The sequence below is a fragment of the Zerene cesonia genome, chromosome 24 (assembly GCF_012273895.1).
Source record: "Zerene cesonia ecotype Mississippi chromosome 24, Zerene_cesonia_1.1, whole genome shotgun sequence".
NCBI classification, from domain to species: Eukaryota; Metazoa; Arthropoda; class Insecta; order Lepidoptera; family Pieridae; genus Zerene; species Zerene cesonia.
The window spans coordinates 3,131,341-3,152,597 of record NC_052125.1 but is presented as its reverse complement, the minus strand read 5'-3'; the positions used below and the strand labels follow the sequence as shown (position 1 = coordinate 3,152,597).

The 21,257-nt window shown below is 31.4% G+C and overlaps 1 protein-coding gene across 2 annotated transcripts in view; it reads left to right on the top strand.

The window, feature by feature from the left end:
* LOC119836390 (PTB domain-containing adapter protein ced-6) overlaps window positions 1-21,257 on the top strand; it is a 56,228-nt gene that overhangs the window by 13,234 nt on the left and 21,737 nt on the right. Inside the window, exon 1 of one of the 2 annotated variants that reach the window (XM_038361694.1) lies at window positions 2,722-2,924. The exons of the other annotated variant lie outside the window; for it this stretch is intronic. Within the exon in view, the coding sequence (XP_038217622.1) occupies window positions 2,839-2,924 (86 nt within the window). The 5' untranslated portion in view covers window positions 2,722-2,838. Of the gene's footprint in view, window positions 1-2,721; window positions 2,925-21,257 lie in introns of those variants that run through there. 2 annotated transcript variants of the gene reach the window in all.

The following is a 21,257-nucleotide window of genomic DNA, read 5'->3' as shown; positions in this document are numbered from 1 at the left end:
AGCCAGGTCGGCATCGTTTAGCTGTAAAATATGTTGAAAATCGAGTTTTTTTATATCTTGATCAAGTTTTTTGTAATTAATTTTTTTGATAACATTACTGCTTTTGGCTTCAGTGTAATTTCCTTTACATTTAAGACACAACATTATACTATTATGATCTGTAACGGTTGAATCAAGAACTAGGGTTAGAGCTTCAAAATTGGATTTGAGCATGACATGATCTAAACAGCTAGAGCCGCGGGTGGGTAAATTATGTGCGGGAAGTAAAACATGGCAGGCTAATAGATTGAGATAATCGGAGACTTGGGAATCGTAAGGCGTACAAGCGATATCTAGGTTTATATCACCGATTATTGTAATTGTTTTTGTGGTAGATAAAGAAATTAATACAGAATCAAGTGATGCTAAAAAATTCGCCGTATTAATGTAAGACGGGGAACGATAAATACAGATGATTGCTGTGTCATTTCCTAGCTTTAAAACCAAACATGAGCCATCCATAAAGTCGATTTCAGAAACAGAGTGATTTAAACTATCTTTAACATATAAAACAATGCCATCATTTTGATTTTTGTTGTTTTTTGTGTGATACATCAAATAATAGTCTATTTTGGGCATAAGTATATTACATTTAAGCCAACACTCAGTTAGGACAATGACGTCAAGGTCGACGTTTATCATTTCCAACAAGATGGAAAAGCTGTTAAAATTACAATTTATCGATCTTATGTTTTGAGTTATTATTTTTATATAGTTATCCGGGTCTTTTATAATTTTTTTACAGTCGGTCGGACTACAACTTTGGTTTATCGATACAGAAAAATTGTCGATATTTTTTTGTAAATCAATAATATTATCGAATTATGAATGCACAAAGGGGTGTCACAACATTATATAATATATTACATATATATTACATATATATATATTACATAATAATACATGATATATACATATAAACCTTCCTCCTGAATCACTATTTATAAAAAAATCAACGAAATCTGTTGCGTAATTTTAAAGGTGTAATAAGCATACAGACAGATAGCGGAAAGCGACTTTGTTTTATATTTAGCAAGAATATCTATTCACGCATTGCAGTTTACTTTTAACTAGACTCTCGTCCCGGCTTCGCCCGGATGTCAAGATTCCTGCTTTGTCCCAAGGGAGCCGAAATATCACCCAAGTCAGCTCATACAGGCAGACAGAGCCCTGTCTGCCCTGGTGCATTTAATCTAGACAAAAAGTGTCCTATCACCCAAGCCAGCTCACACCCTGTCTGCATACCAAATTTCATCAAAATCCGTGCAGTAATTTTAGCGCGATTGACGGACAAACATCCAAGCAATCAAACTATCAGATTTACGATGTTAGTGTGAAGTGGGATATATATTTATTCATATTATCAGCATTGTTTATTAGAAGCGTTTAGGGGCGTATTATGACGTATTGGAGTGACCAGGAAATTTTGACGTTACGTCCAATTTGATAGTATTGTGTTCTTTGTACGTACATCCTTTGGATGTGGGCGGCCGGTTGTATGCAAGAGTGAATATATATTAATCTTGTTTGCTTAAAAGAACAGTCATGTTAACGCCGCGTATACTTTTGTAGATTTTTATGGGAGTAGTACAAATAAAAGGCAAATTAAATTGTGACGCAAAACAAAAATCTTCTTATAACCTTAGTATAAAATAAATGCATCCAAAAAACCTTCACTTTATTTAATTAGGAAATCGAATAAAATAAAACCGGATTTCAGAAAAGGTATATTTAAAAAAAAAGTTGTATAAACCTACTCACCATATAAGAAATCTAGTATTTAGCTGCCATCACCATCCTTAAAGTTATAACGTTAAATCTTGCCCATTCGAATTCTTCTCAAACACATTAAAATTCTACTAAAAATATAACTTAAGCTATTACACAAAAATCCAATGTAATATTAGATAATACATTACACAGCCGTTTATATCCGTACACAATACTTTCCCGATTTCTTATTTACGTAACCCGAGATGTGCGTAGTTTGACACGCAAAATATAACCAATAATTACTGTTAAATCGTAATTATTTTCCTATTTGCTATGACTGCGTTTCTGTTCTCATGATATTATTGTGTAAATAATATAAAGAGCATTTGATATAAACCTCCAATTTTAAGGTTAGCAGATTATAAAATATGTGTTATTTATGAAAAAAGTTAGGTCATAGACAATGTAAACTTTTAATGTTTGTGGCAAGAAGATTTTTGTTTTGCGTCGCAATTTAAGTTGTCTTTTATAATATGTATTTGTATTATCCCCATAAAAAATGGGCAAAAGTATGTTCATTCCAATGTAAGATTAGGTCAGCGTAATAATAATAGAATGTAGTACCTATGAAGCTATCTAGTTAGCATCAAATAAAAAATACACACAAATTAAAGCTTGACAACCTTAATTAATTGGAATGCCACTAAACCACTAGCAATTCAGTTCCTCTTAAAGTAGTATAATTTTCTTTAAAAATTCTCAAGCAATATTATTTAACAAAACAGAATTCCTACATAGTTCTTAAATCAGCAAATGACATTGTGGTGTTTATTCTGATAAAAGTCACAAAAATCTCATAAATACAGGTGTTAATGTCATAAAAAATTAGCGTTCCGCGGATCTTCACTGTTGCGTAAACCCATTCAATTATCAATGACATAGTCCGTCACATGTTATCTCTGCTCATTTACATCAATAAAACCAGTCGGTCAGTGTATTTGTAGCCGTCGGACGTATCAAGCGTTACCATAGCTTCGTAACAGTGGAGTGATAAAAAAAAAAGTTTGTGCAATCTGTGCTTCAAAAATGGAAGGTGATATGCCATTGGTTACCAGTTATGGCGGGAGCGAAGATTTTGCCGCGAATGGAACGAAAGTTTCGAAAAATTCAAGGTGCGTTTTTTTTTTTTAATTTAGAGATTGCTATGAGCTGTCTCGAAGTGAAGGCCAGTTCGTCGGATTATTGTTTTCGCTAAACCGGTTGTTTAATAAAAAAAATGTTTGTAATGTTTGTTATTGTTTCACGTTACTTATAAAAAAGTTATTTAATATATGAATTTAAATTGTAGGTGGTAGGTACAGTAAATAATAGTATAAGTGCATATGATAGCTAAAAGTATTTTACATTAGCGTTGGTATAAAATATTTCCAGTGTTTCGCTTTTATGTATTTGACACAAATACAGCAAAAATGTCGATTCATTAGTTTTAAAGGTCATGTTTTTGTTTTGAATCTCTGAATACCAAATGAGGTCGTTATGTAAATTGTAAATAACTCGTGAATAAGGTTTTATGGCACTGGGGAAAATCCGACACTATTTTTTATTATCTGTGCACAAACATTAACCATAGAGTTCCGCGAACAATGAACTGTTATTTTCTATTTATGTAAGGCCAATTAAAAGTTTCATCAACTTATTTAACTTGTTTTTTTTTTTGTCATTTCTATCAAATTATGATATTATAGTTTAATAATAAGATAAAAAATCATTTAAGGGCAGTTTTATCGTGTTTTTTTTTTTGAGTAACATTCCTGTAAAGGTTTTATAACAGTAGAGAAATCAAATAATTGTTACATACTAACTTAAGTAATCCAATACAGTTCCAAAGAATATTCACTGTTACCACAGAATAAATAATGACGTTACCTACGTAATGCGTAATTACAGCGTATAGAGTATTTACAATTATTAACAAAGATAACTATTTCAGATTGAGCTTTTAATTATTTTTAGGTACCGTTAGCAGCAAAAGTCGATTGCTTTATATTTTTATAACATTTTATTGTACAAAAATATTATAATTTAAAAAATATTATAATTTTAATTTTAATAATGATCTTACATCGCGTATAAATACTATGATAATAGGTGTTTATTGTTTTATTATATTTCCTAGTTCCTGCTAATATAATATTTAATTAACGTGAAAGTTTGGGAAAATGCTGGTACGTTCGTGTAAGTGTAATTATGATTAAATTAAACAAGTGTGTATGTGTGTGTGAAGACTGTTTTGATAGGCATTAATTTAAAATATAATATAATGGTTGACCTCTTCTACAGATAATAAAATTAGAAGTGTTGTTGTTAAACATTTATGCTACAGTTTTATAAACTAGTTAAATAGTAGAAAAATAGTAAACACGCTTAAGAATAGAGTTTATTATAAAAATAAATGTCCATGCTTATGAATGGTTTCATGCAAAAAAGATGAATTCAAGTAATTAAACGAATTGAGACGACTGTCCGCCCCGGTTTCACTCGTGGAACATTTATTCTCTCAATATCAAACTTCCTTGAGACTAGAAAAAATGATAAAAATTAGCGAAATTGCTCGAGCCGTTTTCGAGTTTTATGCTTACCAACATATAATTTAGCCAATCATTTTTATTATATACTTACCTAATACCATAACCAGTTTGCCGTAATCCTGTAGTAGGTAGTTTATAAACCAACGTATAGGAAGAAAATAAAGCACATGTAAAGAAATTGTAATTTATCGAATTAATTATTACTTTTACACTTCTGTTCGCGTGTGTCCGCTATCATTTGTGTAAATAACTTTCTATCGTCTTATTTGGATATTACGTAGTTTTAATTGTACAATATAACAGCTGTTATAATAATGTTCGTCTGGAGACAATAATATTACTCTATTTAACAGGATCGTACTATTAAATGGAAACTTATCGCTTCATCTAATATATAAAATTCTCGTGTCACAGTTTTCGTTGCCATACACCTCCGAAACGGCTTGACCGATTTTGATGAAACTTTTTGTGCTTATCCGGTATCTATGAGAATCGGCCAACATCTATTTTTCATAACCCTAAATGATAAGAGTAAGGCAGAACAGCGTTTGCCGGGTGCAGCTAGTAGTGTATAGAACAGTCGCTTTCTCTGTCTATGTCCCTATGTATGATTAAATCTTTAAAACTACGCAATTAAGCATTTTGATATACGGATATACGAATATTGATGTTTTTTTATGGATAGAGTGATGCAAGAGGATGGTTTATGTGTAACATCTATTAAACTGTTATTTGTTTTTACATATTTAAACATTATATTTGTTTTTCCTTTTTATACATTATTTTTATTTTAAATTGGTGCTAAATAAAGTGTATTATTATTATAAACTAATCGAATTTAACGCGTCATAATTTAGTTGAATATAAAATAACTTTAATTTGCAGTTTTATAAATTACCCGCAATATATTATGGTTTATATTTATCCTACTTAATATAAACGTGGCGGTGTAAAAACGTATGGATGTTTGTTACTCTTTCACGCGAAAACAGCTTATCGTATCTGTATGAGATTTGGTACAGAGGTAGATTATAATCTGGTTTAGCGGATAGGCTACTTTTTAACGTTACTTTTTAGCTTTTTAGTCGTAATGCTTAGGAGTCTCGTACTGCATATCCAACGGTGAAAGATTTGTAAAATACGTTCAGTATTTCCTGAGATAAACACATTCAAACAAACAAATTCTTCAGATTGATTGAGTATAGATTACATGCATTATAGTCAGTAATTACATTATATCTTAAAAAATAATCTCCTTTAGCAAAAGGATGCATCAAATCGTGTTCTTACATATTCATTCAATTAAATAGAATCCGAAGGCTGCATTCATAATTGTAATAAATTAAATCCACGTTTATAATAATGGCGATATATTATGATTTTTATCGCGTAATTATATAACTGATTTGTTTGGTTAATCATAATGTTAATGATTTGAATCTTGCTGCAATTTATAGTCTTTGGTACTGTGGATAGCGATATAATCGAGTTTTAGGAGCTAGGTGTAAACCACAGATAATATAATACTGAAAACAGGTCCCTAAACAAAGGAGGTTCAATGCGATTGTTTTTTTTTTATGTCACATCGTTATTTTCTTTTTACACGCTTTTTATTAGCTTCACCTGTATGTTTGTTTGTTTGTTTGTTTGTAACCGACTTCTTTGGGCGCGATTTTGACCCACTTTAAACGGCCAGATTTCGTTCAAACTTTGTAGATTTATTGAGGACCGATGACAATACACTAATTTGATAAAATTAATCCAGTTTTCAATTTGCAAAATATGATTTTTGTCAAAGCGTGTTTTTTAGTTTTTTTAAACTATTATATTATTTTATGTCGAGGAGAACTGAGCTGGTGGTTCGCCTGATGGTAAGCGATTACCACCGCCCGTGAACAGAGCAGAGGTAGCGCCTCTTCGAGTGCTTGTCCGCTTTTGTAAGGGTTAAGGAAAGGATAAGACTGGAAAGAAGGAATGATCTGGAATGGGTGAGGAAAAGGAATCGGATTCTTACTGAATAGCGTGAGTTTTAATGACGTTATTCTTTGTGTGTTTAACTGGGAATTGTAATTTGGTATTATATTACAAAATGGAGTCACGATTAAATGTATCTTCTATATTTTAATGCATATAAAGTAAGTCAAAATTTCATATCAGTGTGTTTTTTTGCCAAACATAAATTATTATCTGTTTATACCTTACATATACCTAAACAAAGTCACGTGCCGTAACACGTATACTGGTAGATATGTGTAAAAAATAAGCACCGCAACCTGTATTATAATGCAATCTAAATGACGCCATATTGAATTTAATATCACGTGACAACTTTTTATAAACATGTTAGTTGTTCGCCCCGGCTTCGCTCGTGGTACAAATATAGCCACACATAGTGAAGATGTAGCTTGCTTATGGAATAAATAAAAAATAAATGGAATTTTTTTAATCCGTCCAGCGGTTTTTGCGTGAAAACGTTACAAACATACAAAAACACAAAAGTTTCTTCTTTATAATATACTTATAACAGATTCGTTAATCATTTCCTATCCTAACACCCGCGTAAGTCCGTATCCCGTAGCAATATCGGGATAAAAAGTTGCATATGTGTTATTCCAATTGTCCAGCTGTCTGCGTACCAAATCTCATTACAATCGGTTTAATAGTTTTTGCGTGAAAGAGCAACAAACACACACATCCTTACAAACTTTCGCATTTATAATAATAATAGGATAGCAGGATTAGTAGGATAGGATTAAAGAATTGAAAGCTAATAAATATAAATATTGTTTCCTCATCTATTATATTATTGTGTTAATTGAGCGAGATTTGAACAAATAAACACACATACACGTATAGTCGATAAAATCATCCTTATTTACATCGCTACAGGAAAACTGCGTAGGTATGCGTGTACGCGTGTATATGTGTGCTTAGGATCGTGTAAATAATTTAACACAAATGAAACAACTCTGTTTACTATTAAAGATAAAAAAAATGCAAGACAATGAAATAATCACGTACATAAAATAAATAGGAACATTAAATATTACTTTGCTTATAAAGATAGCGTAATTGTTTTCTCTAATTGATTGTTATATATTATATATTGTTATACATTGTTACAATTTATATCTAGTACTAGCATACCCGGCCACGGGCTGCTGCGGCTGAGTAATAATTAAAAATATTAAGATTATAAATGATTGGGATAGTTTATCGAAATAAAAACTATCCTATATCTTTGGACCAAATTACACATAAAATGCCAAATTTCGTCAAAATCGGTTGAGTTTGTGAAGTGTTCACTGGGACATACATCATGACAGTTGATTTTTATAAAAAAAAATATTTATTTATTTATTTTAACACTTTTATTACACATTAATTATAGAAAGAAGAAAAAAGAAAAAGAAAATATAAACAAAAGTTAAAGATAATGTATAACTGGGCGGCCTTATCACTTTAGAGTGATTTCTTCCAGGCAACCCCTTAGGTAAAGGATAAATATTAGGTGTACAAAGGGAGGCAGAATAACATTTACAGTATATAAAAAAAATATATATAAAATAAAATATAATAATAATAAAAATGTAAAATCTTTTGATAATTCTTTTTTGTATATATGTGTAATATAACCTCATCATATCTTAATTTATTTTTCTGCAGTTTATAGGTATATTTAACAGAATTTATCCCAAAAACCGTAATTTTTGCTCACCGAGGAGGTTCTAAAATGTTCCACTTTTTATTTTGTTTTATCTATATTTTTCGGTAAATATCTATCATATCATCTACTTGAAAGTTTTAAACAACATTAATTTCGAATAGATTTCCCGTATAACCTAAAGGTGAAAGTTTTTTTATATTGGTTCAGTAGTTTTTGCGTGAGAACGTTACAAACATACAAAGATACAGAAGTTTCCTTTTTACACGCTTTTTATTAGCTTCACCTGTATGTTTGTTTGTATGTTTGTTTGTATGTTTGTTTGTATGTTTGTTTGTAACCGACTTCTTTGGGCGCGATTTTGACCCACTTTAAACGGCCAGATTTCGTTCAAACTTTGTAGATTTATTGAGGACCGATGACAATACACTAATTTGATAAAATTATTCCATTTTTCAATTTGCAAAATATGATTTTTGTTAAAGCGTGTTTTATAGTTTTTTTAAACTATTATTTTATTTCAAATTATATTAATTATTAGTGTAGAAGACAGCTTCCTCATTAATTTCCTGTCCTAATTAAGGAACTATTAAATGACTTAAACTGTTGATTTAGACGACATTGAAGCTTTATTGAGCTACTAGCTGCGCCCCGCGGTTTCACCCGCGTCAGTCTGTATCCCATAAGAATATCGAGATAAAAAGTTGCCTTTGTGTTATTCCGGTTATCCAGCTGTCTACGTACCAAATTTCATTGCAATCGGTTAAGTAGTCTTGGCGTGAAAGAGCAACAAACACACACCTCATCCTTACAAACTTTCGCATTTATAATATAAGTAGGATTATTTCTTTTTGAACAGTTTATCAGGTTTTAGAAAGTAAATAATAAGAATGTCGGAGCCGTGGAAATGTCTTTCATATTTTACGTTCCTAAAAGAATAACTTTTAGGTTATACCACTTATTCAATTATAAAAACAAGCTATGTTAAATTTATTTAATAGCAATAAATACAAATCAACTAATATTCTAAAATTCTATTTTTCGACGTCAATTTTTTTTTCTGCCAACATTATAAGCGTTTTGACATTTGACACAAGCATCAGCCATAGACAACATAGCGATACAACAGCAGGAAGGATATACTTTTCAGAAGCCGCGCAATTAATTCATTGTCTGCTATCAACAGTCGATCTAGGCGTTAATGACGAAATAAATCTAACAGACGGTTATATTGCGGCAATGATAACCCAGGGTCATGCATCTGTTTCTTTGTTCTATTTAGATAATAATATGTAATATATAAATATATATATATACCTAATTATGCAATTATTTATTGTGTCAATGTATTTGGGACATGCTTTAGGATTGATAACAAATTAAACAATTATATTTGTAATTGTTTGACTCAAATGCTGAATACCATAGCGTTTATAGACGACATTGAAAAATTGTTTTTTTTATCTACATTCTGATAGTTTTTTAGTTTCTCTTATGATTGGGTATTAGGTAAAGGTAAAAGTTGTGAGGTTAGCTTCTTTATTTCCTACTAAAATGCAACGTTATGTGAGATTAAAGATTTATAAGTGTTTTTTCCCTGCACTGGATATAATTAATAAAGGTTAATAATAATGATATTTGTTAGAAAGAAAGAAGTAATGAAATAAATAAATTTATTGTCTATAAAATGAACAATACTAAAAATTGGTAGGAATAATTCCTACCATACCAATCATACCAACTTTTGATATTGTTCTGTCTTTGTGTCTACAATTCATTTTATATTTAAGTACTTTAAAATAGATGCATAACATATTGAACGTTATCAGTCTACATTTAAGATTCAATATTATATCAACATTTTAAATATAATTACATACCTATGGAAGATGATGACGAAACATAAAAATTGTGGTTTCTTATGAAATTGATGTAATTTTATTAATTAGCAAATTTTTGACCTTGGCAAATTGCAATGTTCTGTACCTTCTGTTAAATTTAATAACAGAAGCCTTGGATGTGCAAGCGTTCTGCAGAGCAATTAATAATTAGCTATATATTAATTGACCGCCTCCTTGGTACAGTGGTTAACGCGTGAACGTAGAACCGAGGGGTCCTGGATTCGATTCCCGGTGAGGACGCACAAAATTGTTTGTAATGTATCTATATTAAGGTTTTTATGATGTTTCAAGAACAATAAAGAGTTAATAAATAAATAAATAAATAAAAAAAGTCTCGGTCTGGCAGAAAACAGAAGGCTTGTTTATGAAAAGTCGATCAGTGAAACAGATGTATATCATCTGCCCCATACCCACACGGGACTTTACTTATATATTAATGTGACAGATGAAATTATTAAATTGAATTTGTAATAGATTGGAATAATTAATAAAAATAAACAACGGCAATAGGCTATTAAAAGGTTGTCAAAAATATCTAATAATTTCATAATGTTTTTGTGTCTAGAGAGTGTCATAGACTTTTTTATCCCGGTCCCTGTCTAGTATTTCATTCCCGGAGGAATTTCCTTCGACTACGCGAATAAAGCCGACCGTCGGCTGTAGTATCGGCTATAATGATATAAATATGTCTATACAATCTTAGTAATAAGTAGCTTTTATAAAATAGTTTTAAATGAGAAATAAATTTACATGATAAAATATTTGCCATTTAGGGATTCGAAGCCACACTCTCTTAAATCGTAAAATACAAGTAACCTAACATCAACAACGTAACATAAATAAATGAATCTATTTATAAAGCCAACATTCTACTATAAAAAATTACAGTCGAATTGAGAGCCTCCCCCTGTTTTGAACTCGGTTAAAATAGATTATATTCGTTAAAATCTAACACTTCGTCTCTGAATACGTGCCCGAAACGAAATTGTCGAAATCAATGTATAATTCAAACACATTATCTAATCGAACAACATAGCCATTGCAATGTGCAATTAAAAAAAAATTTCAACACGTCAATGAATTGCCAAACAAAAGGTAGGTCAGTGTAATTTAAATGCAGCATTCAAATACTGATGTTATATTGAAATCGAGTTTCCGCGTAGGCTGGTTATTGCTTATGTAGGCATAGACTGTAGAGTATAGACTATAGCGTATATTATCTGTGGCATAGATAAGTGTTTCCGTAGACATAATATAATAATATTAACTTACTTTTTCATTGTCATCTTTGTTGCATTAATCGTGCTGCAAATCAGATATTTCAAAAAGTTTCTGATTGTTTGAGTTTTTATAATATTGAAAATAGTTTGTATGGTTCCAGTTGTTCTTAGTTGTAAATGTTTTGTTACTTTCGAGTGACAAACAAACGTACAGCACGTAACATATAAATGTAGGTATATCGTATTATTTATTACAAGCGATCCCCCGGTTTTGCCCGTGTTATTCAAACATTTAATAAATGAGATCTAATTTTAATCTAAGGGATCACGTACATATCCTGAGATTAGCGCGTTTAAACAAACAAATTCTTTAGCTTTATATAATTTGTATGGATAATTACAATAGGTCGAACGGTTTGGCCGAAATGATAAAACTAACTAACAGATGAACAAATAAAAAAACCAATAGATAACAGATAAATCTTCACAAACATGAAACTGACTGAAAATTATCTAATAGTTATTGCGTAACTACTAATAAACTAAATATTTATGGATATCGTTATTAATTAATTTTTCTCAGCGAGCTTATTTATATTATCTAATATTTTTAAAACAACATAACACAAACAATGAAAAGTAAAATCAGTTCTATTTCCACTCCACAGAGCAAACTGTACGAATACAAAGCAATACAACTAGCATTTTAAACTGCGTCAAAGCCGATAAAACCGTTTACTTCAATAGGTCAACAAGTAACTACGCTATTCCGTATGGCTTCCGCGTTTATTCACAAGCGCAGGCTTGACAAAGACAACTAACAAAGGCATAACGCACCGTGTGTAGCTTGCTTAATATCGCTCTATTGTCTCTGGTGTTGTGTTATCTGTGGCGCATTGTTTTAAATAAAGAACAGTTAGGCGAATTCAGCAATTTGAAACAAATGCTACGACTTTTGTTGCGTTTGCAATTTGCGGTGATAGCTGTCACGTTTTTCAACTGACTTCAAAAAGGAGGGGTTATCGTTTCGATTGTAATGTTTTGTGTTTGACACCTCTTAACTTATACTAGGTGAACCGATTTATAATATTGTTGTTTTTTATATGAAAGGCATCAAGCCTCGTTGGTAAACGTTATTTTTTATTTATTGTTAGAGTGGCAACAGAAATACAGAATCTCTGAAAATGTCACATGTCTAACTATCGCAGCTCCTGAGATACTACTTAGTGACAGACGAACGGACAGAGACGGACTAGATCATTCAAAACTTATTGCATATTTTTATCATTCGTGTTGTATAGAAAAAGGCCAAGTAGATTATGATTACAGATATAAAAACAAATGAAACAAAATGTAATAGCGATGATTAAAAAAAAACTCAAGGCAAAGTAGTTTGAAAGATACAAAAACTAGACTTTCAACTAATCAGCTTACTTTTCAACCAATCCCAGTGTATACCTTGACATTTGTCAAGGTTCATCGCACTTTTGACAGCAGTTTCAATTACAGAAACAGATATTCCTTAACAAAATTCTACAAAGATAATCTTTCTTTTACACCTGATTGCAAAAAACAGGTTATCAAATAACGTCACAAGCTAATAGTTAAAACAATTTAAGAATAATAATTTCAGATAACTGTACGTAAACTTACATTATTAAAAAAAATTAAGCGCCAATTGGAATTTCAAAGAAAAAAAAGGAAACGTCAAAATCAAATATACACGTCATAAATATGTCTAGGCTGTATGACTTGAACCTTTTGCCTCTACACTGCCACAATTCTTAAAATATAACAAACAAAAAAATTTATAACTCTTATAAATTCGCGCCAAATATTAAAGATTATATCAAAATAATGAAACTTTCACCTGTTCACTAGACGTAATAGAAATTAACCGCAAAAATAAGATAAATATTATAAACCATGGCTTTCGCAATAATTCTGTTAGAAATCGAGTAATAACATTTTAGCTTTCTTTTATTCAACCATAATGTTCACTTTTAGACTAGGAGAATCCCGCAAATGTGTTTACTTGTAACGAATTTTTTAATGCAAAAGCAGCTAAATTTTTCCTTACAATATCCGCTTAAATTTTTATAAACTGTCAATTGTATCTGAGCTTAACGGAAATAAATAAAGAAATTTTTTTTTTTTTGTATTCAGTAAATTCCGACATTTACATACAGATAAATCTATACGTAGTCACGTGAAAAGCTAGTGTAAAATAAATACAAAAGCTAGATAATAACTGGTATATTCATTAAGACTTCAGAGAATAATGTTGACGGTATATATGATGTCATCCATTGAGGTAGGTATAAGAGTGCATCTCAAACAATGTTGAGACAAATATTTTTAAACATACAATAGTCGATATTTTAAATATACTTCGTGTCCGATCTGTGCATTAAAATTCGAAGATTTATTCAATTAGACTTCTGGACATTGGCGCAGTCCCTCTGTTGGGTAAAGCCATTATCAAAGAGAAGACTTAAGAAGTCTTCTCTTATTTGAGACTTCTTAGAAGCACTTTTGAATCGTCATAGTTTTTATATTACAGTTATCGTAAAAGTAGTTTGTACAGAGAAGAGCCGGTATAAAAAAACCTGGTTTTCCCGGGATAAAAGCAAAAGAAAATATAGCCCATGACACTGACATGAAACGTGGTTTTCTATTGGGAACAGATGTTTTTTTAATTTCGTTAGATCCACAGATAACATAACATACGTTGACAACTCACAAATTTACAACCTTAACTTCTTTAAAATTTATACTAACATTAGAAAGCTGAAAAGTTTGTTTGTATGAACGCACCAACCTCAGGAACTACTGGTCCAATTTGAAAAATTCTTTCAATGCTAGATAGCCTATTTATTGAGGAAGGCTATAGACTATATATATACCACGGGCGAAGCCGGGGCGGACCGCTATTAATAGATATAAATTACCTTTAATAAGGATAAAAGGATGTAACTGAAAGGAGATAAAATTAATTTATTGAGCATCCGAATTCGTTTCGTTTCGAATATTGAACGTGATGTAGGATAATACCTATTTAAAATCAAACTTATCACTTTTAGTCGATTTGATTTGATGTTTGTCCGTCAATCACGCTGAAACTACTGAAAGGATTTTGATGGTATTTGGTATACAGAAGGGGTATGAGCTGACTTGGGTGATAGGATACTTTTAATCCTGATTAAATACTCCCTTGCTATATAACAGGAATCTAGATATACGAGCGGAGCCGGGACGAGCGTCTAGTGTAGGATAAACATACCATTTGCAGAAGCCAATTACATAACAGACTGTATTTTATAAACAATAACAATAAACGAATACAATGTCATAATGAAATAAGCGAGCTGTGACATATTCATGATTGACGCACCTTAATTATAAATCCTATCCTACTAATATTAATATTATTTAATATTATAAATGCGAAAGTTTGTAAGCAGTGGTGGCTTAGTGGTGAGAACCTCGGACTCGATAAGTCGGGGGTTCGAGACCGGGCGAGCGTGCAGGAAATATATTGATTTTTCAATTTATCTGCGCATGTGGATAACATCACCACTGCTTAAACGGTGAAGGAAAACATCGTGAGGAAACCGGCATGTCCAAGAATTAAAAGTTCGACGACATATGACATCTGCCAACCCGCACTTGGTCAGCGTGGTGGATTATGGCCTGAACCCTCATAGGAGGCCTGTGTCCCAGCAGTGGGAACATATACGGGCTGATGATGAACTTTGTATCCCGATATTCCTACGGGATACGAACTTACGCGGGTGAAACCGCGGGGCGCAGCTACTTATAAATAACTGTATAAAATTTGAAAAGAGTTACATCACATAAGGAGCGAAATCCTTAAAATGTCAACATGTGACAATAAAGGGGTCAGAAAAACCTAAAATTATCTATGGTCCCTAATGTATAGCAATGATATGATGACTGTTTCATTATATTTATACAGAGAATCAACAAGACCTGTGCTCACAGTTTAAAAAAAACTAAAAATACTGACTTACTATAACCGGTCATTTAGAAACCAAATAGATGTACAATTTACAACAATTTTCACATTCAAAGAGCGAGGCAGACCATTCTAAATACGTATATTTATCTATGTTGAGTCTATACTATTAATTTCCTTGTAGCTTCGGAGTTCTACGTACCTAATATGACTAAGATGTGACTAGTTCTTGTCGCAGGAACGCAGGTCGTCGTGCAGCTTTATATCAATTGATGGAATCGTATAATAACAATTTTGAAGATTTAGATATTTTCTTATTGTCATATGAAACATACAAAAAAAAACTGTTATAAATGCCGTTCTACAGAATTCCAAACTTTTCTTTTCTTATGTTATCTTAATTATTGTTTTAATATGCAAGCGTGTCATGTAACTTAAAACCGACACCATTTCAATATTTTTCGTATATATGTGTGGATAATATCGTGGGTTATACATTTATGAATTTTATTGTTTGTGTCCTTTGTTTATTCCAAATAAAAAATGAATATAGCACACACACATACACACAAATAATGTGTCAATCTATTGATAAAAGAATGTTCAAAATTGGCCCAATAAATCTAGAGATTACGTTTCAACCTCAAAATATTAACTCTCTATAGTCTACTATATTCGGGGGAGAAAATTGAAAATTGTCTTTATGGTATGAGTTTTTTTTTAATCTCGCTACTATGTAAGAAGTTATGCGTGGTCATACATGAAAAATATATATACGTCTATTTGGAAACCTTCTCCGTATTTATTTAATTTCAAAAGTAAGTCAAATCATCACTTTCTTATTCTTTTATTAGTTTCATATGTTCGCATGTTTATTTGTATATAATCGATTCCTTTAGACTCGACTAGCTGCTCCCCGCGGTTTCACCCGCGTAAGCCCGTATCCCGTAGGAAAATCGGGATAAAAGGTTGCCTATATGTTATTCCAGTTGTCCAGCTGTCTACTTATCAAATTTCATTGCAATCGGTTCAGTAGTTTTTGCGTGAAAGAGTAACAAACACACACGCATCCTTACAAACTTTTCGTTTATAATATTAGTAGAATTTTGACCCACTTTAAACAGACAGATTTAATTAAAACTTTCCGCACTTATCAAGGATCGGTGACAATACAATAATTTCATGAGTTTATCTTATTATCCTGATTAGTATCGACAGGATTTAATCATTTCCTTACCCATACTCTGCATAAGAGCAAATGAGACAAATTAGTTGATTCTATCAATAAATCGGGATTTTTGTTAGGTTTTTAAAGTATTTTTATTATAATCAGTACACTCAGACACACAACCCACTAATGACTAACGACTAGCCCAATTACACAAGGTCAATAAATAGCAAGGAACACTTTCTAACAACTGAGTAATTTCACCAGCACGCCAATGAAAGCGAAGTCATGTAATTGCGTAGTATTAATAACGAAGCGGGTGTCGCATATCGCAATTTCCTTCGCCTCGAATGACGGATGGGAAATGGGATTGATATCTACCAATATGTGGTTGTAGCGACGCATTTCTCTGAATCGCGCTAGTGAAATTTTTCCGCGACTGCATATAACCACTGGCGGTCCGATCGGGTTTGGTCGTGCCTCTTTCGTAGCCTATGTACTAATGCAGACTACAATCTATCTCTGTATCAAAAAAAGACTGATAGAATGAGTTGTTTTCTCGTGAAAGAGTAACAAACATACAACCATACTATCAAACTTTAGCGTTTATGATATTAGTAGTTAGTAGGATAGCACTCAGGGACCAATCCAACAACCCATCAATTCATGTACAAATCCAACGGTGAAATTTCAAATACGTAGTTCTTGGTTTTAGCGCATTCAAACGAACAAACAGCTAAAAAGCATCGTTTAATTAACTGTCAGAATGATATTTAAGCTAATAGTATAAAAAGAAAACATTTTTCACACAGAAACTACTGGACCGATTTCAAAAATTCTTTCAACATTTGAAAGCTATATCACTGAATGACATAAGTCATAATACTTGATTGTTAATTTTTTTTTTTTTGCAAAAAAGAAAAATTACTAATCATCTGTAAAAATAATTAATACAAAAATAAATTCAACAGAGACAAAGTCACAGGCTGTACCTAGCTTTTTAACTACATACTAACAAAAGGCTGAAACGGCATTTAATAACTATGTCTAGGTTATACATAATTCGCAGTTCGCAAACAAAAATAAGCACCTACATAATAATTGTTCTAAATCACAAAGCGATTTGAACTTTAACACTACCAATTTACGGTGCGATGTTGTTTGGCATCTGTGTAACACGTTTAATTCAAAACTAAATATTTTGGATGATAATTTTATGTCATAGAGTACTTAACGAAATAGATGCGTCATTACCAATATTTTGTTAACGATATAATACGTAAGTGGATTTTGAAAATGTGGTAAAAAAATGTCCAATTAAACCTTTGTTGTCAAAATCATTTCAGTCTATCTATAGGTTAAGAGTTTGTTTGTTTGAACGTGCTATCTCTGGAATACTTGACAAATTTTTTTATGTCATAGCGGGCGCCTGAGCTGGTGGTTCGCCTGATGGTAAGCGATCACCTCCCATGAACATTCGCAGACGCTCAGACCTCTGCGAATGCGCTGCCCTTACTTATTTTTTAAAAACCTGGTTGTTTCACAAACAAAACCATGAAACAATGTCGTATAATTACTGGTATTTCGAATATAAACCGATTATTATATTCTTATCATTCTGCATGTATAGGCCACTATTATATTTAACTATATATAAATATTGCTATCTCATATCCGGTAACACAGATCTCTAGTCTATTGTCTTTTATGATGTTTAAAATTATTATTTATTTATGTACTCATTACCTGCATGAAATATTAAATGTTTATCAGGCGGCGTTTATAAAAAAAATATTATTAAAAAAGTGTTCTAAATGATTATGTGTTCCAAATTCAAACATGTCAGAAACAAAAAAAATATGATGAAAATTCGTGGCTATTTAGGTAATCTTATTCTAAATTATTTTACACTCGAAAATTTTCATTTTTATATCGTTCGTCAACAAAAACATAATAAATCACTGAATTTTCCACAGGTAATAATTTACGGTTTACGCGCATTATCTTTTTACAAACGTCATTACTTGCAGGCTATATATTTTTTTGCCACAGACAATACACATTAGCTGATATTGTGCACAGATAAAAAACTTAAGAAAATTTCCTTATAACCTTCTTGGAATCGTGATCCTTGTTACATAACTTTATCTATCTTGTCTTTAAACGGAGTCACGTTTTGAGGTCCGTAATAAATACGTATCTATTAATATAAGTATTAAGTAAGATATATTATAATGTTGTTTATGGGCAAATATTACGTACGCAGTGTTCTTTGTCTGATGGCAAGCGCAACCACTACCCATGAATATTTTCAGAGGCCTAAGGTCAATTGCAGAGGCTCTCTGCAAATAGATTGCCGACTTTACAGGATGTGGGATAAATAAAGGATCCATAAGGACATGTATATATTGGACACAAAAAGCACGGCTGTCAATTAGTATTTAGGTATTAAACATATTTTATCGGATCTTTTGAAGTAATAATATACTTAATTTTTTGTCATTGTTACTCTATATTAGTTGTTATTACGAAACGATTATCAACATAGCTTAGCAATTTTACCTCAAATTATGAGATTCCGTGTAATTTAATATACAATTGCCAAGCCTTAATCTTCATACCAAAAACAACAGCAAATGTCATTCATTTCAAAATGGTGTTTCGCGCCGAAATGGCACCAGAGGTTTGAGGTTAAAAGTGAAAGATATACGTCTCCCCATTGTTATTTTGTTCACAGGATTATTGTTAATTATGTTAAAAGCTATTCTTTCTCATTTTTATTACAGTGGAACCCTATTCGTTATAATAATATTTTTTTAACAATATATTTAAAAAATCAGGCTTTACGTCAAAAAATCATAACGTGATCATAATATATAATTTTTCTAGACATAAATTCAAATTAATTCAATCAAGAAACATCTTACATGAAAAATGTTATTAATTAACGTACAATTTGAAAAATGCCATAACTGTCTCGCCACGTTAGTGCATCAACTATTTATTTTTTATCAAAGTAAATGTTACCAGCTATTAAAATTCTGCGCAAATTGCTTTCCCACGTCCCACACTAACGACAATAGCGCTTTATTCACACGAGATGTATTTTTTGACGCCTGGCAACAATACCATACTTTGTGTGATATAATCAAAGGTTTCTGCAAACAGATAATATTGCTAGTTGTTTGTTGCCTACGATTTCTTTTTTAATTATGTCTAATAATTTCAACTGCCAGTAAAATAATTTCATCGTTACCTACATAAGTCATTTTGTAACAAATTGTAATAAACTTCCTCACAATAGTAATAAATAAAGGTAACAATAAAACTTACATTTTAAAAAATATTTAGTGGACAAAACCATTCAATGACATATTTATAAGGTTATTTTTAAAAGTTTTCTTGTTATTATTTTTTTTTGTAATGACAACCCTAATCTAAACTTAGAACTTCTCACATTATCTGTGTCGCAATCGAGGCCAAGTATTGTTCAAACATTTGAACCAATTTGAACCAATCGTTCAAAGTTCAAATGGGCTGGCTAGGACATCATAATATAAGGTCGCGTACCATTAGTGTTACTCGTAAGCTGTTTATTTGTATGATTTAATATAATGTGTTGAAATTAAACCTATATAATGTCTTTTTAACAAAACAAATGCCATCCTAACACTAATTTCGTTACACACTAAGAAAGAGATGAAACATATTTATTTTAAGTAGATACTTTTATGTGTGTAAAGAATTATAATTTTCGTAAACCTACAGAATTTTCAGTGTTGTATTCCATGTGTAAATTCCGTTACAAATAAGGAAATCCCGTGTGGTATTATTTCGTAGAATTTATGTACAATAACAGCATAAACAATGATAAAAAAGTATTTAAAATTTGGTAAAAACCCGTAAAAACTCTGCAATAAAGATAGCTTTAAACTTAAATTAGGTGCTCTTGTACTGAACTTATGTAAAGTTTAGTCAGACAGCGTGGTGAAAGGGAAACTATACAATGGAAATATCGTTTGCATGAATCACTATGCCGCATTTCGAAGGCAATCTAAACAGGTAACATTGTACGAGACAAAAGGACTGTTACGGAAAATCGTTCTTAATTTGAAATATGCATTACAGCAGTGTAGTATTATGTTATCTGTGCTACGACTAACTCATTATTGAGTCTGTGCCCTATACAAATGACATTAAAAAAATAAGCTATAAGCTTGACACTGGCAAATAATTGAAACTTATTGCCATAATGGAAGAGGAATAAAAATGAGCTGTCAAACCTTATTATTATACCATAGACAATATGAACTTTATATTTAATGTTTGTTGAATGTTAGTATATGCATATATGTGTAGAATTAATAGACAGATAGCCTTCAAACAATGATTGTAGCTTACTTAAAGTAATAAAACGATGTGTCTTATGAATATCTGGTTTATTAATACCTAAACTAATAAACAGATGAATTACTCATCTTTTTTCATAAGAAAACATACGTATATAGTCTTAAATACTTTTTAAATAGCGTCATTATGATAAAATGTTTGAAGATAAAACAAAGCTTGTATTCAATGTTGCCTAATGTCTACATATAAATCAGAGACAATTATAGAACTTCATACGAAATAATTATTAAATTAAAAAATACATAAGCGAAAACATTTGAAATTTGTGTCCGAATAAAATATAGCAATTGGTTTGTTTTTTTATTGATTATAAAATTGTTTTCTTCAATATTATAAATGCGAAAGTTTGTAAGGATGTGTGTGTGTTTGTTGCTCTTTCACGCAAAAACTACTGAACCGATTGCAATGAAATTTGGTACGTAGACAGCTGGGCAACTGAAGTAGAAGATAGGCAACTTTCTATCCCGATATTCCTACGGGATACGGACTTACGCGGGTGACACCACGGGGGGCAGCTAGTTTGACATATTTTATTATTCACTAGCGGTCCACCCCGGCTTCGCCCATGGTATATA